This window comes from Scyliorhinus canicula, chromosome 5 (genome assembly GCF_902713615.1).
Source record: "Scyliorhinus canicula chromosome 5, sScyCan1.1, whole genome shotgun sequence".
NCBI lineage: Eukaryota > Metazoa > Chordata > Chondrichthyes > Carcharhiniformes > Scyliorhinidae > Scyliorhinus > Scyliorhinus canicula.
The window spans coordinates 225,128,591-225,144,216 of record NC_052150.1 but is presented as its reverse complement, the minus strand read 5'-3'; the positions used below and the strand labels follow the sequence as shown (position 1 = coordinate 225,144,216).

The window sequence follows — 15,626 nt, the reverse complement described above, 5'->3', positions numbered from 1 at the left end:
TATTCCTTTCCAGATAATTATACATCCTATCTCTTATAAACCTTTCCAAGACTTTTCCCACAATAGAAGTAAGACTCACTGGTCTATAGTTACTGGGGTTATCTCTACTCCCCTTCTTGTACAAGGGGACAACATTTGCTATCCTCCAGTCCTCTGGCACTATTCCTGTAGACAAAGATGACTTAAAGATCAAAGCCAAAGGCTCAGCAATCTCCTCCCTAGCTTCCCAGAGAATCCTAGGATAAATCCCATCCGGCCCAGGGGACTTATCTATTTTCACACTTTCCAGAATCGCTAACACCTCCTCCTTATGAACCTCAAGCCCTTCTAGTCTAGTAGCCTGTATCTCAGTATTCTCCTCGACAACTTTGTCTTTTTCCTGTGTGAATACTGACGAAAAATACTCATTTAGCACCTCTCCTATCTCCTCGGACTCTACGCACAACCTCCCACTACTGTCCTTGACTGGCCCTACTCTTACCTTAGTCATTCTTTTATTCCTGACATACCTATAGAAAGCTTTAGGGTTATCCTTGATCCTACCTGCCAAAGACTTCTCATGTCCTCGCTTGGCTCTTCTTAGCTCTCTCTTTAGAGCCTTCCTAGCTAACTTGTAACTCTCAAGCGACCCAACTGAACCATCACGTCTCATCTTCACATAAGCCTCCTTCTTCCTCTTGACAAGTGATTCAACTGCTTTAGTAACCCATGGTTCCCTCACTCGACCACTTCCTCCCTGCCTAACAGGTACATACTTATCAAGGACACGCAGTAGCTGTTCCTTGAACATGCTCCACATTTCCATTGTGTCCATCCCCTGCAGTTTTCCTCTCCAGGCAATGCATCCTAAGTCTTGCCTCATCGCATCATAATTGCCTTTCCCCCAGCAATAACTCTTGCCCTGCGGTTTATACCTATCCCTTTCCATCGCTAAAGTAAACATAATCGAATTGTGGTCACTATCACCAAAATGCTCACCTACCTCCAAATCTAACACCTGTCCTGGTTCATTACCCAGTACCAAATCCAATACGGCCTCGCCTCTCGTTGGCCTATCTACATACTGCGTCAGGAAACCCTCCTGCACACATTGGACAAAAACGGATCCATCTAAAGTACTCGAACTATAGTGTTTCCAGTCAATATTTGGAAAGTTAAAGTCCCCCATAACAACTACCCTGTTATTTTCGCTCCTATCCAGAATCATCTTTGCAATCCTTTCCTCTACATCTCTGGAACTTTTCGGAGGCCTATAGAAAAGCCCTAACAGGGTGACCTCTCCTTTCCTGTTTCTTAACTCAGCCCATACTACCTCAGTATTCGAGTCCTCATCAAATGTCCTCTCAGCCACTGTAATACTGTCCTTGACTAACAATGCCACCCCTCCCCCTCTCTTACCACCTTCCCTGAACTTACTGAAATATCTAAACTCCGGCACCTGCAACAACCATTCCTGTCCCTGCTCTATCCATGTCTCCGAAATGGCCACAACATCGAAGTCCCAGGTACTAACCCATGCCGCAAGCTCATCCACCTTATTCCGGATGCTCCTGGCATTGAAGTAGACGCACTTTAAACCACCTTCCTTCCTGCCGGTACACTCCTGCAACTTTGAAACCTTACTCATGACCTCACTACTCTCAGCTTCTTGTGTACTGGAGCTACAATTCAGGTTCCCAATCCCCTGCTGAACTAGTTTAAACCCTCCCGAAGAGCATTAGCAAACCTCCCCCCGAGGATATTAGTACCCCTCTGGTCCAGGTGTAGACCATCCCGTTTGTAGAGGTCCAACCTACCCCAGAATGAGCCCCAATTGCCCAGGAATCTGAAATCCTCCCTCCTGCACCATCCCTGCAGCCACATGTTCAACTGCACTCTCTCCCTATTCCTTGACTCGCTAGCACGTGGCACGGGTAACAACCCAGAGATAATAACTCTTTGTTCTAGCTCTAAGTTTCCACCCTAGCTCCCTGAATTCCTGCCTTACATCCCTATCCCTTTTCCTACCTATGTCGTTGGTACCTATGTGGACCACGACTTGGGGCTGCTCCCCCTCCCCCTTAAGGATCCCGAAAACACGATCTGAGACATCGCGGACCCTGGCACCTGGGAGGCAACACGCCAACCGCGAGTCTCTCTCGTTCCCACAGAATCTCCTACCTATCCCCCTAACTATGGAGTCTCCAATGACTAATGTTCTACTCCTTTCCCCCCTTCCCTTCTGAGCAACGGGGACAGACTCTGTGCCAGAGACCTGTACCCCATGGCTTGATGGGGCAAGTCTGCTGTGAGACGTCTTCACGGTTGTAGTGAGTGTGTGGTAAGTGGAGCTTAAACCTAGCTCCAGCTGTCAGGCTCCTTCATGCTGACTCCGGCTCCAGTGGTTTCAAAGCCCATTGGGCCGGGAATTGATTTCAATTCGTACATGGCCTGACTCACTTTCCGAATAGCACCCCCAAGAGGAATATGATGCGAATGCAATTGAGTCCCAGCAGCAACATTTTAGTCTCCCAGTTGGAGAGTTCCAACCATTGTGTCCCTGAAATATTTATTTACCAACATCCTACCACCGAGCAAAATCCTGGGGGTTACCATTGACCAGACACTGAACTAGTGAGTCATATAAATATTGTGGTCACAGGAGCAAGCCAGAATCCTGTGGTAAGTAATTCACCTCCTTAAAGCCTGTCCACAATCTACAACAAACAAGTCAGGGGTGCGATGGAATACTCCCCACTTACCTGGATGAGCGCAGCTCCAACAACACTCAAGAAGCTCGCCACCATCCAGGACAAAGCAGCCCCGCTTAACTGGCACCCCATCCACAAACATTCACTTCCACCACCACCAACGACAGCTGTGTGTGCCATCTACAAAAGGCATGGCAGGAACTCAACACGTTTTGTAATACAGCACATTCCAAACACACAAACATTACAATATAGAAGGACAAGAGCAGCAGATACCTGGGAACCCCACCACCTGCAGGTCCCCCTCCAAGCCACTCACCATCCTGACTTGGAAACACATCGCCGTTCCTTCACTGTCGCTGGGTCACAGTCCTGAAGGTGCTCCCGAACAGCACCGTGGGTGCACCCATACCACATGGACTGCAGTGGTTCAAGAAGGCAACTCACCATCACCTATTCAAAGGAAATTAGGAAGGACACTAAATGCTGGTCCAGCCAGTGGACCAACATCCCTTGAAATAATTTTTTTTCTTGTAGCCAAGTCTCTGTAATGACCATCAAATCTAAATGACCAATTTTGCCATCAGACAATACTCCCATCTGGGACTAAGCCTCTTGGCGGGGCAGGAATGCGGAGTGTTTTCCACTCCCAGAGGCATGTGGGAAACCATGCCATAGCTTCCAGCATAGACCTAATTAATGCTGGTCTATGTGGTTTAGTGGTGGTTTGGTGTCGTATTCCCTGGCACGTGCGAATCCCACCATCCTACCTGGATACCATATTGAAAAGATGCCCAACACAGATCCACCCCCGTTGAAGAAAGAAGATGGACAATCTGAAAAAGATGATGGAATTCCGGGAAAACTCCGAGGCTGGAAGAAGAACCTCTTCAATGACACCGGATCTGGAAGATCCACCTGTAAATGCTCCCCCCCCCCCCCCCCCCCTCCCCTCCCCATACACTGCTAAGGTGCTCCAATGTCCAGGGTTGCTGGGCAACCCCAGGCATTGTTCAGGTGAATCCTGAGTTTTACACCGTATTTTCCCAGGTGCATTCTGGACTGGCCTGTTTTCCTGCTGATGTCACAGACAGTCAGGCAATGGGTCTTCATCTGCACTCCATTAGCAGGATACAAATCCAAGTGGATTTCCCAATCCGCCATAGTGACCACCAGTGGCAGATCCCGCAGTAAATTCACGCCGGGGAAAAGCAATTTTGGACACCTGCCGATTTCTTCCCCCCCCCCAAACCTGCCATGGGAGAATTCCATCCAGAATGTGCCACAATGCTTCAACCTTCCTCTTTGGATTTCTAAATCTCCCTTCACTCCACCCCTCCCCATTCCGCCCACCACCCCACTGAGGGTAGTTTAAGGCCCAGTCCAGAGCGCCAACTTGACGATTGACCAGGAAAATGCTCCCAGCGCAGTTCAAGTGGTGCCCATCCCAACAGAATAACTCACTCCAGTGCCCCATGAATCGAGCCCTCTTCCGTCCAAACCATTCCTGGAATTTATAATTCTCTAACCTGCTTGATCCAAGTTAATTTTCAAGTGGCTCAAATAACAATCCAGAGATTAATATCTTTGATAAAAAAAACAAAGAACAAAGAAAAGTACAGCATAGGAACAGGCCCTTCAGCCCGCCAAGCCCGTGCCGACCATGCTGCCCGTCGAAAGTAAAACCTTCTACACTTCCTGGGTCCGTATCCCTCTATTCCCATCCTATTCAAGAATTTTTTTTTTTCATTATTTGTCAAGATGTCCCTTAAATGCCACTTCGTCCCTGCTTCCACCACCACCTCCGGCAGCGAGTTCCAGGCACCCACTACCCTCTGTGTAAAAAACGTACCTCGTACATCTCCTCTAAACCTTGCCCCTCGCACCTTAAACCCATTGTCCCTAGTAACTGACCCCTCTACCCTGGGGAAAAAGCCTCTGACTATCCACTCTGTCTATGCCCCTCATAATTTTGTAGACCTCTATCAGGTCGTCCCTCAACCTCCGTCGATCCAGTGAGAACAAACCGAGTTTTTTCAACCGCTCCTCATAGCTAATGCCCTCCATACAAGGCAACATCCTGGTAAATCTCTTCTGCACCCTCTCTAACGCCTCCACATCCTTCTGGTAGTGTGGAGACCAGAATTGAACATTATACTCCAAGTGTGGCCGAACTAAGGTTCTATACAGCTGCAACATGACTTGCCAATTCTTATACTCAATGCCCCGGCTAATGAAGGTAAGCATGCCGTATGTCTTGATGTCCTGGATCCTCAAATTCTCTCAGCAGAACATCATTCTTGAAGATTCTACCCATGTCATTGGTTTCTACATGGACTACCCCACTAATTCCTTCCCAATCCAAGTTCCTCTCCAACCATAAGGAGATGTCATTAACCCTCGCACCAGGCAGGCAGCAAAACCTTCAGATTTCCAGATCATAGCTGCAGAGAACTAATAGCCCTTACCTGTACTGTCTTCTATCACTAACGTATTCCTCTTCGTGTCCTCCATTTGAATGTTGTCCTTCACCATGGTTCCATGGTCAGTCTGTTCATTCACTTTGTGATCGCTCTCCTCATTCACACAGGTAAGAAGCAATTCACACCCTTTGGACAAAGTTGGGCTGAAGCTCCTCCATCATAATACTGGTTCCCCTAACTGTCTGCCTCGTGACTGCCTCCTGGAACCAAATAGCCTTCCCTGATGCCCTGTTATAACCCCAACTCAGACTCCAACTCAGAAACACTGAGTGTAAATGGTGGCTTGCCCCAGTATAACCCAACCCTCCCCCATAAAGTCATGTGTCCCTAGTTCTTTAGTTTTGGTCCCACTGAGCACTGGTCTTTGTTCTCCTATCAACACATTCAGCCATCTTAACTTTATACCACGATCACACCAGTGCCAAAGACCACCATCGTACCGGTGCCAAAGAAGATCCAGGCAACATGCCTCAATGACTACCGTGCGGTGGCCTTGACACTGATCGTTATGAAGTGCTTCGAGAGGTTGGTCATGAGGGACATCAACTCCACACTCCCAGAATGCCTAGATCCACTGCAATTTGCATACCACCACAACCGGTCCACAGCAGATGCCATCTCCCTGGCCGACACTCATCCCTGGAACATCTCGACAACAAGGACTCCTACATCAGACTCCTATTTATTGACTACAGCTCCGCCTTCAACACCATAATCCCAGCCAAGCTCATATCAAAGCTCCAAAACCTAGGACTTGGCTCCTCCTGCAACTGGATCTTCGACTTTCTGACCCACAGACCACAATCAGTAGGAATAAACAACAACACATCCTCCACATTAGTCCTCAATACTGGGGCCCCGCAAGGCTGCGTACTTACCCCCTAGTATACTCCCTATACACACACTCTGTGGGAAAACTTGGCTCCAACTCCATCTACAAATTTGCTGATGACACGACTGTAGTGGGTCGGATCTCGAATAACGATGAGTCAGAGTACAGGAGGGAGATAGAGAACCTAGTGGCATGGTCCAATGACAACAATCTCTCCCTCAATTTCAGCAAAACTAAAGAGCTGGCCATTGACTTCAGGAAGCAAAGTACTGTACACATCCTTGTCTGCATCAATGGTTTTGAGGTGGAGATGGTTAGCAGTTTCAAATTCCTAGGTGTATACATCACCATCATAATAATAATAATCATTATTAGTGTCACAAGTAGGTTTACACTAACACTGCAATGAAGTTGCTGTGAAAATCCCCTAGTTGGCACACTGAGGGAGAATTCAGAATGTCCAATTCACCAAATAAGCACATGTTTCGGGAGCAGCTGGAGGAAACCCACACAGACACGGGGAGAATGTGCAGACTCCACACAGATAGTGATCCCAAGCCATGAATCAAACCCGGGTCCCTGGCGGTGTGAGGCAACAGTGCTAACCACTGTGCTACCGTGCCACCCAGAAACCAACAATCTGTCCTGGTCCATCCACAACAGCGCCTATACTTCCTCAGGAAACTAAGGAAATTCGGCATGTCCACATTTACCCGTACCAACCTTTACAGATGCACCGTAGAAAGCATCCTCTCTGGCTGCATCACAGCCTGGTATGGCAACTGCTCAGCCCAGGACCGCAAGGAACTTCAGAGAGTCGTGAATACCGCCCAGTCCATCACACGAACCTGCCTCCCATCCATTGATTCCATCTACACCTCCCGCTGCCTGGGGAAAGCGGGCAGCATTATCAAAAACCCCTCTAACCCGGCTTACTCACTCTTCCAACTTCTTCCATCGGGCAGGAGATACAAAAGTCTGAGAACACGCACGAACAGACTCAAAAACAGCTTCTTCCCCACTGTCACCAGACTGCTAAATGACCCTCTTCTCGACCCCGCCTTCGGGAACTCAGCCCATTGGAGGCGGAGAATCGCAGAAGCCCTGGAGAATATCGGGTCGGGCCCACTAACAATATGCAAAAGATGTCTACTGTATGTGCTTCCCGGAATGTATTGACGCCGCTGTCGAGGTGCTGGAGCAATGCAATTTGGTGTCAAACCACCGCCTACCACGATTTCTGCATCGGAACCCAATTCTCCGCCCAATCGTCTTTCCCGATTTTGGCATTGGCTAACAGAGAATCCCGCCCAAGGTATCTCTGCCTTTACTTGTAGTGTCAATAAAAACAATGGTTGCAAGATCAGAGATCAGACTTTGCTTCCAAAACCTGCCTGTCTAAGAGTTTTTTCCAAACTCTCTCGCCACAGCTTTTCACAAAATGCACCTCTCTGAGCTTTGCCTAGTACTGACCTCACCTCTTCAAGGTAGAAAAAAAACTAAGGCAAGCTGCAAATCATTAACTCGACAGGGACTTCCCCAGTCAAACAACACTAACTCCAGAGTTTTCACCCTTCAATTGTGCTTTCATTTATAAAAGTTTCTAAAATATTCCAATCATCATAGACCCCCATATCAGAGATGATAAGTGCTTTCACTTACTCTTTTTAATACTTCTTTTGAAGTGGTCAGGAGCTGTCAATCTTGGCTCGATGTTTATAAACATTGTGGTTTTCTTCAAAGCAGGATACCTGAGATGGATTCAAACGTGAAGGGAAATGAAAATAACTAGTCCAGTCCCCTGGCTGCCTGGAAGCTAATACCCTGTCAATTAGAGCCTAATAAAAACTTTGCAAGTGAATAGAAGCCTTGCACATCAAATGATATGAGGAGTTTTAAAGCTTTATGATGTGTTTTTGATTTCTATGAAGTAACAACTATTGCTGTCAACACTTATTGCTGAGGCAGCAGATGTAAGGGACGGGTCCATGATATCTTTGTCAATGTCTGTTTAGCTCGGACCTATCACTGATTTTCTATTCTGCCCCACTTCCTCCACTCTTCTCTCCAACTATATCATTCATAACATTTATACCCTTCTTTAGTTTTGGAGAAGAGTCATTTGGACTCAAACTGTTAACGTTGTCGGCTGCCAGAGCTGTTGAGTTTGTCCAACATTTTGAGTTTTTATTGCTGATACAATTGTTACTTGTTTCTCAATAGCCAAGCTTACAATGACATCTTTCTATTCAGGCCCCAGAGCTCCCAAACCACCTTGTCGAGGCCCAAGGATGCCACCAAAACCAATGGCGCCGGCAGCATCAACATGTCCAGGTAGATTCAAAATACACAAATAGCTTGAATTAAATTGGCCCTTTTATAATTATTTAGTTGAATTATTTATGATCGCTCGAATTTCCATTCTTTTTTCTGAAGTTTAATTTCCATTTGCAACTCGAAAACCAGCTGCTGTGCCATTTTAAGAAATGTGTACTTCTATTTTAAGATGACCTTCCCACAGCTGTATCAATCCCACAGCTGTATCAACTCTATAGTTGTATCAGCCCCACAGCTGTATCAGCCCCACAGCTGTATCAGCCCCACAGCTGTATCAGCCCCATAGCTGTATCAAACCCATAGCTGTATCAGCTGTATCAGTCCCACAGCTATATCAGCTGCATCAACCCCATAGCTGTATCAGCCCCACAGCTGTATCAGTCCCACAGCTATATCAGCTGTATCAACCCCATAGCTGTATCAGTCCCACAGCTGTATCAGCTGTATCAACCCCGTAGCTGTATCAGCCCCACAGCTGTATCAACCCCATAGCTGTATCAGCCCCACAGCTGTATCAGCCCCACAGCTGTATCAGCCCCACAGCTGTATCAACCCCGTAGCTGTATCAACCCCGTAGCTGTATCAGCCCCACAGCTGTATCAGCCCCACAGCTGTATCAACCCCGTAGCTGTATCAACCCCGTAGCTGTATCAGCCCCACAGCTGTATCAGCCCCACAGCTGTATCAGCCCCACAGCTGTATCAACCCCGTAGCTGTATCAGCCCCACAGCTGTATCAGCCCCACAGCTGTATCAGCCCCACAGCTGTATCAACCCCGTAGCTGTATCAACCCCGTAGCTGTATCAGCCCCACAGCTGTATCAACCCCGTAGCTGTATCAGCCCCACAGCTGTATCAACCCCGTAGCTGTATCAACCCCGTAGCTGTATCAGTCCCACAGCTACATCAAATCTATGGCTGTATCAGCCCCACAGCTGTATCAGTCCCACAGCTGTATCAGCTGTATCAACCCCATAGCTGTATCAGCCCCACAGCTGTATCAGCCCCACAGCTGTATCAGCTGTATCAACCCCGTAGCTGTATCAGCTGTATCAGCCCCACAGCTGTATCAGCTGTATCAACCCCGTAGCTGTATCAGCCCCACAGCTGTATCAGCCCCACAGCTGTATCAGCTGTATCAACCCCGTAGCTGTATCAGTCCCACAGCTGTATCAGCCCCAAAGCTGTATCAGCCCCACAGCTGTATCAGCTGTATCAACCCCGTAGCTGTATCAACCCCGTAGCTGTATCAGCCCCACAGCTGTATCAGCCCCACAGCTCTATCAGCCCCACAGCTGTATCAGCCCTACAGCTGTATCAGCTGTATCAGCCCCATAGCTGTATCAACCCCGTAGCTGTATCAGCCGCACAGCTGTATCAGCCCCACAGCTGTATCAGCTGTATCAACCCCGTAGCTGTATCAACCCCGTAGCTGTATCAGCCCCACAGCTGTATCAGCCCCACAGCTCTATCAGCCCCACAGCTGTATCAGCCCCACAGCTGTATCAGCTGCATCAGCCCCATAGCTGTATCAACCCCGCAGTTGTATCAGTCCCACAGCTATATCAGCCCCACAGCTATATCAGCTGTATCAACCCCACAGCTGCATCAACCCCACAGCTGTATCAGCCCCACAGCTATATCAGCCCCATAGCTGTATCCGCCCCACAGCTGTATCAGCTGTATCAGCCCCACAGCTGTATCAGTCCCACTGCTATATCAGCTGTATCAACCCCATAGCTGTATCAACCTCACAGCTGCATCAACCCCACAGCTGGATCAGCCCCACAGCTATATCAGCTGTATCAGCCCTGCAGCTGTATCAACTCTAGAGCTGTATCACCACCACAGCTGTATCAGCCCCACAGCTGTATCAGCCCCACAGCTGTATCAGCCCCGTAGCTGTATCAGCCCCACAGCGGTATCAGCCCCACAGCTGTATCAGCCCCACAGCTGTATCAGCCCCACATCTGTATCAGCCCCGTAGCTGTATCAGCCCCACAGCTGTATCAGCCCCACAGCGGTATCAGCCCCACAGCTGTATCAGCCCCACAGTTGTATCAGCCCCACATCTGTATCAGCCCCGTAGCTGTATCAGCCCCACAGCTGTATCAGTCCCACAGCGGTATCAGCCCCACAGCTGTATCAGCCCCACAGCTGTATCAGCCCCACAGCTGTATCAGCCCCACAGCTGTATCAGCCCCACAGCGGTATCAGCTGAATGAGCCCCACAGCTGTATCGGCTGTATCAGCCCCACAGCTGTATCAGCAGTATCACTACCATAGCTGTATCAGCCCCACAGCTGTATCAGCTGAATCAGTCCCACAGCTGTATCAGCTGTATCAGCCCCACAGCTATATCAACTGTATCAACCCCGTAGCTGTATCAGTCCCACAGCCGTATCAGCTGTATCAGCCCCACAGCTGTATCAGCTGTATCAGCCCCACAGCTATATCAACTGTATCAACCCCGTAGCTGTATCAGTCCCACAGCCGTATCAGCTGTATCAGCCCCACAGCTGTATCAGCTGTATCAGTCCCACAGCTATATCAACTGTATCAACCCCGTAGCTGTATCAGCCCCACAGCTGTATCAGCTATATCAGCTGTATCAGCCCCACAGCTGTATCAGCCCCACAGCTGTATCAGCTGCATAAACCGCACAGCTGTATCAACCCCACAACCGTATCAGCCCCACAGCTGTATCAGCTGTATCAACCCCGTAGCTGTATCAGAGCCACAGCTGTATCAGCCCCACAGCTGTATCAGCCCCACAGCTGTGTCAGCCCCGCAGCTGTATCAGCCCCACAGTTGTATCAGCTGCATCAGCCCCACAGCTGTATCAGCTCTGTGGCTGTATTTAGCTATATCAGCCCCACAGCTGTATCAACCCCGTAGCTGTATCAGTCCCACAGCTGTATCAGCCCCACAGCTGTATCAGCCCCTCATCTGTATCAGCTGTGTCAGCTCCACAGCTGTATCAGCTGTATCAGCTCCACATCTATATCAGCTGTATCAGCCCCACATCTGTATCAGCTGTATCAGCTCCACATCTATATCAGCTGTATCAGCCCCACAGCTGTGTCAGCTCCACAGCTGTATCAGCTGTATCAGCTCCACATCTGTATCAGCTGTGTCAGCCCCACAGCTGTATCAGCCCCACAGCTGTATCAGGTCCACTTTGTGGTCAGTCTCCTCTTCCAACATTTGAAACTGTCCAGTCATCTTCAGCGGATATCAACAAGTTGTTTAATATTGGCTTTCTGAGAAAGATTAAAACATTTGCAAGGAAGTTACAGAAAAGTGCAATATGATTATTTATAATGGGGGTCTTTAGTTTCCCGATTAGAGGCTGAGATAGTAAGCGTGTATCGAGCAGAAAGGGACACCAGCTCCAAGAGTGTTTTCAGGAGGATTTTTCCAGAGCAGCATGGTTGTAGTACAAGAAAGGAAGTTTTGCCGGGAGTGGATCTTGGGACTGAGCTGGGCACATCAAACAAGTGGCAGTAAAGGGACACTGATCATTACATCATAAAGTTTAAGGCTGGCTATGGAAAAGAGCAGGAAACAATCAGTAAGAATAGTTAGTGGGCAGCATGGTAGCATTGTGGATAGCACAATTGCTTCACAGCTCCAGGGTCCCAGGTTCGATTCTGGCTTGGCTCACTGTCTGTGTAGAGTCTGCACATCCTCCCCGTGTGTGTATGGGTTTCCTCCGGGTGCTCCGGTTTCCTCCCACAGTCCAAAGATGTGCAGGTTAGGTGGATTGGCCATGATAAATTGCCCTTAGTGTTGGGTGGGGTTACTGGGTTATGGTGGAGGTTGGGTAGGGTGCTCTTTCCAAGAGCTGGCGCAGACGCAATTGGCCGAATGGCCTCCTTCCGCTCTGTAAATTCTATGAAACAATGAACTGGGGGATATCCAACGTTTTTTGAAAATAAATCTGGAATAAATTTAGAGTACCCAATTAATTTCTTCCAATTAAGGGGCAATTTAGCGTGGCCAATCCACCTAGGCTGCATATCTTTGGGTTGTGGGGACGAAACCCACGCAGACGCGGAGAGAATGTGCAAACTCCACACGGACAGTGACCCAGAGCCGGGATCAAACCTAGGACCTCGGCGCCGTGAGGCAGCAATGCTAACCCACCTGCGCCACCGTGCTGCCCTGGGAAATCCAACTTCAGTGGGGTAAGAAGAGATCTGGCCCAGATCATTTGAGTTCAAAGACAGGCGGGCAAAACTGTTGGGCGCTGTCAAAATAATATTCTCACGAAGGAGAAAGCCGGGGTAAACAAATCCCGGATGATGAAAGTGGTTGAGATTAAGATGAAGCAGAAAAGGTACGTGACAGATGCCCGGTTGATAATACAACTGAGAACCAGGCAAAATGTAGAAAGTTCAAAAGGAAACCGAGAAATGAAATAAGATTATTAAAGGGATAAAGACGGGAAGATCACGCCAGCGGGAATGGCCGGAAGGTTTCGGCCCACAGATGAGGATGTGGTGGACGTGGTGTACATGGGCTTCATCAGTAGAAATTTGGAGTATAAGAGCAAGATAGCTATCTGAACTGGAGTAGTGTGTCCAATTCAACGCACTACACTTTAGGAAGGATATGAAGGGTGGTAGTATGGCTAGAGGTACTACGGTACCTGGGAGTGTGAGCTACCATTGGTGGAGAAGGCTCGCTGCTCATTGGCCCAAATGCTTGCATTTCATTGGTCGGAATGTAAGGTAGTTCTGCCCAGTGATGCGGGGTATAAGAACCCGTGTTTCCCAGCAGCCGGCCTCTTTCTGTACTCGAGCTGCTGGGGAAACATCCTGTTGATTAAAGCCTTCAATTCGGACTACATCCTCGTTTCAGTAGTTATTGATTGCGCATCATGAAGGAATTAGAGAGGATGTGAAAAGATATCACAAGAATGGTTCCAGGTCTGAGGAATTTCAGCTCCGTTGATTGATGGGAGAAGTTGGTACTGTTCTCCTTGGAGGTTGAGAGGAGATTTGACAGAGGCATTGAAAATCATGAGGGGTCTGGACAGGGTAGACAAGGTGAAACTGTTCCCATTGATGAAAGGATCAAGAACCTGAGGGCACAGATTTAAAGTAAGTGGCAACAGAAGCAATGATGACATGAGAAAAAATGCTTTCACGCAAAGAATGGGGGTCGGTTAGCTCAGCTGGCTGGAGGGCTGGTTTATGATGAGTAGCCAACAGTGCAGGTTCAATTCCCGTACCGTCTGAAGTTGTTCATGAAGGCATCTCCTCAACCTTGCCCCTCGCCTGAGGTGTGGTGATCCACATCAGCTCTCAAAGTGGAGAGCTCTATGGTTACTATGTACAATGCACTGTCTGAGAAGGTGGTGGAGGATGGGTCAATCAAGGTATTCACGAGCGAACTGAATCATTGGGTGGAATTTTCCAGCTCAGATGGGGAGAGCCATTGACTCTTAATAGTTATCCAAATTTTCCCGTCCAGTGTCAGGGCCGGAAATACCACCCATGATCTGAAAAGGAAAAAGTTGCAGGGCTACAGGAGAGGGTCGAGGAGTGTGGCACGAGGAAAATTGTTCCTTCAAAGGGTCAGCACAGACGTGATGGTTTCCTTGTGTGCTTTAATCATTTCATGATTAATAGTTTTCCCCCAGCTTTTTCAAATAAAGGGGGGAAAATTGCCAATTGTTTCGTCAACGTCAGTGTTTTCCCCGGTTTGGTACCGCTCAACCATCGGCCGACGAAATAGGTGTCATCAGACAGTTCCGCTACTTGTTGATGCCACTGCTCAACATACATCAAGTGATGCAGTTTGTTTCTAATGGCAAATACCCATGAGGCATGCTTATTATTCTTGCCTTCATCACAGGGCTAAATCGCTGGCTTTTAAAGCAGACCAAGGCAGGCCAGCAGCACAGTTCAATTCCCGTACCAGCCTCCCCGAACAGGCGCCGGAATGTGGCGACTAGGGGCTTTTCACAGTAACTTCATTGAAGCCTACTCGTGAAAATAAGTGATTTTCATTTCATTTCACAATCCCCCTCCCTTATGAATGTTGCTGAGATTCAGCTCTGGGTATCAAACATAGAAACTAGGAGCAGGAGTCGACCATTCGGCCCTGCTCCACCATACAATGTGACCACCTCTTATAAGACAATAAATGGCTTATTATCATGCTGCTTGGTCTGCTTTAAAAGCCAGCGATTTAGCCCAGTGTGCTAAACCAGCCGATAGGGTGAGAAGGGAATTTCCTTACTGTTTAACAGCAATATTCAATATCTCTTTCAGCTGCAAGGAAGCGTACGTGCCCCAGCGCAAGAAAACCACCCACACCAAGCAAAGCACGTAAGTTGTAAGCTTGAAAAAGGGCTAGTTTTGCACAGCAGGTCCATGTTTAGTCTTTGAGAATGAAGCACTCTCAATGCATCAAAGCAGTACAGTGACTCATCAAATATTGTCATGAAACTATTGATGGGCAATATCCCCACATCATACTTATTGCCACACGTCACCACAGAATGGCCCACAACACGATAAAAGGATTAAATATGTATAAAAGCAAAATACTGTGGAGGCGGCAAACTGAAATTAAAACAGAAAATGCTGAGAATACAGGTCTGGGAGCGTCTGTGCATTTAGAAATCTGTCAGTTTCCAGGTTAAACACACTCATTGACTGAACTCCCCCAGCACTGAGAGTAGAGAACTCCAAAGATTCACAGCCCACTGAATAAAATAGAATTCTCCTCATCTCAGTCCAAAGTGGCTTTCCCCTCTTTTTGAAGAACTCTGAAGGCGAGTCCTACGGATTCAAAACGTCAACTTCTGTTTCTTCGCAGACTCTGCCAGACCTGCAGAGCTTCCGCAGCATTTTCTGTTAAATATCTGCTCATTCACCATTATCAACCTGGACGTTGGCTCGCTGAAGTTGAAGGAGACTAACATTGCGCCGGTCCGTCTCCTCTTCTTCAAGAATGGTTCCTCCCTTTGGCCAAGCTGAGACTTACCAGCGGGTTCCCTGCAATAAACTGACAAGAACAATGTGGGGCGCAGTTTAACTAAATGGAAGCAAAGTCCCACAGCAAACGTGTTTAGCCGTGTGTTTCCTGGCACTCGCAGCATCAGGAAACACTACGTTAACATCACTCGGGCTTCAGTGGGGAGCATGCGGACGAAGCTTCACAGGGCCCTGTTTTCTGCACTGTGCAGCGAGAGATCAGGATGCCACTTTTAAAGGGTCCCGATCTCTGGAGCCCCTTAACTCAAACCCCGAACCCCCCCCCCCCCCCC

General features: G+C 48.3%; 1 protein-coding gene across 2 annotated transcripts in view; it reads left to right on the top strand.

The window, feature by feature from the left end:
• LOC119966625 (uncharacterized abhydrolase domain-containing protein DDB_G0269086-like) overlaps window positions 1-15,626 on the top strand; it is a 229,516-nt gene that overhangs the window by 35,551 nt on the left and 178,339 nt on the right. For both annotated transcript variants that reach the window (XM_038798629.1, XM_038798628.1), the window contains exons 9-10: window positions 8,259-8,339; window positions 14,626-14,682. In XM_038798629.1, coding sequence (XP_038654557.1) covers window positions 8,259-8,339; window positions 14,626-14,682 — 138 coding nt within the window. The remainder of the gene's footprint in view (window positions 1-8,258; window positions 8,340-14,625; window positions 14,683-15,626) is intronic.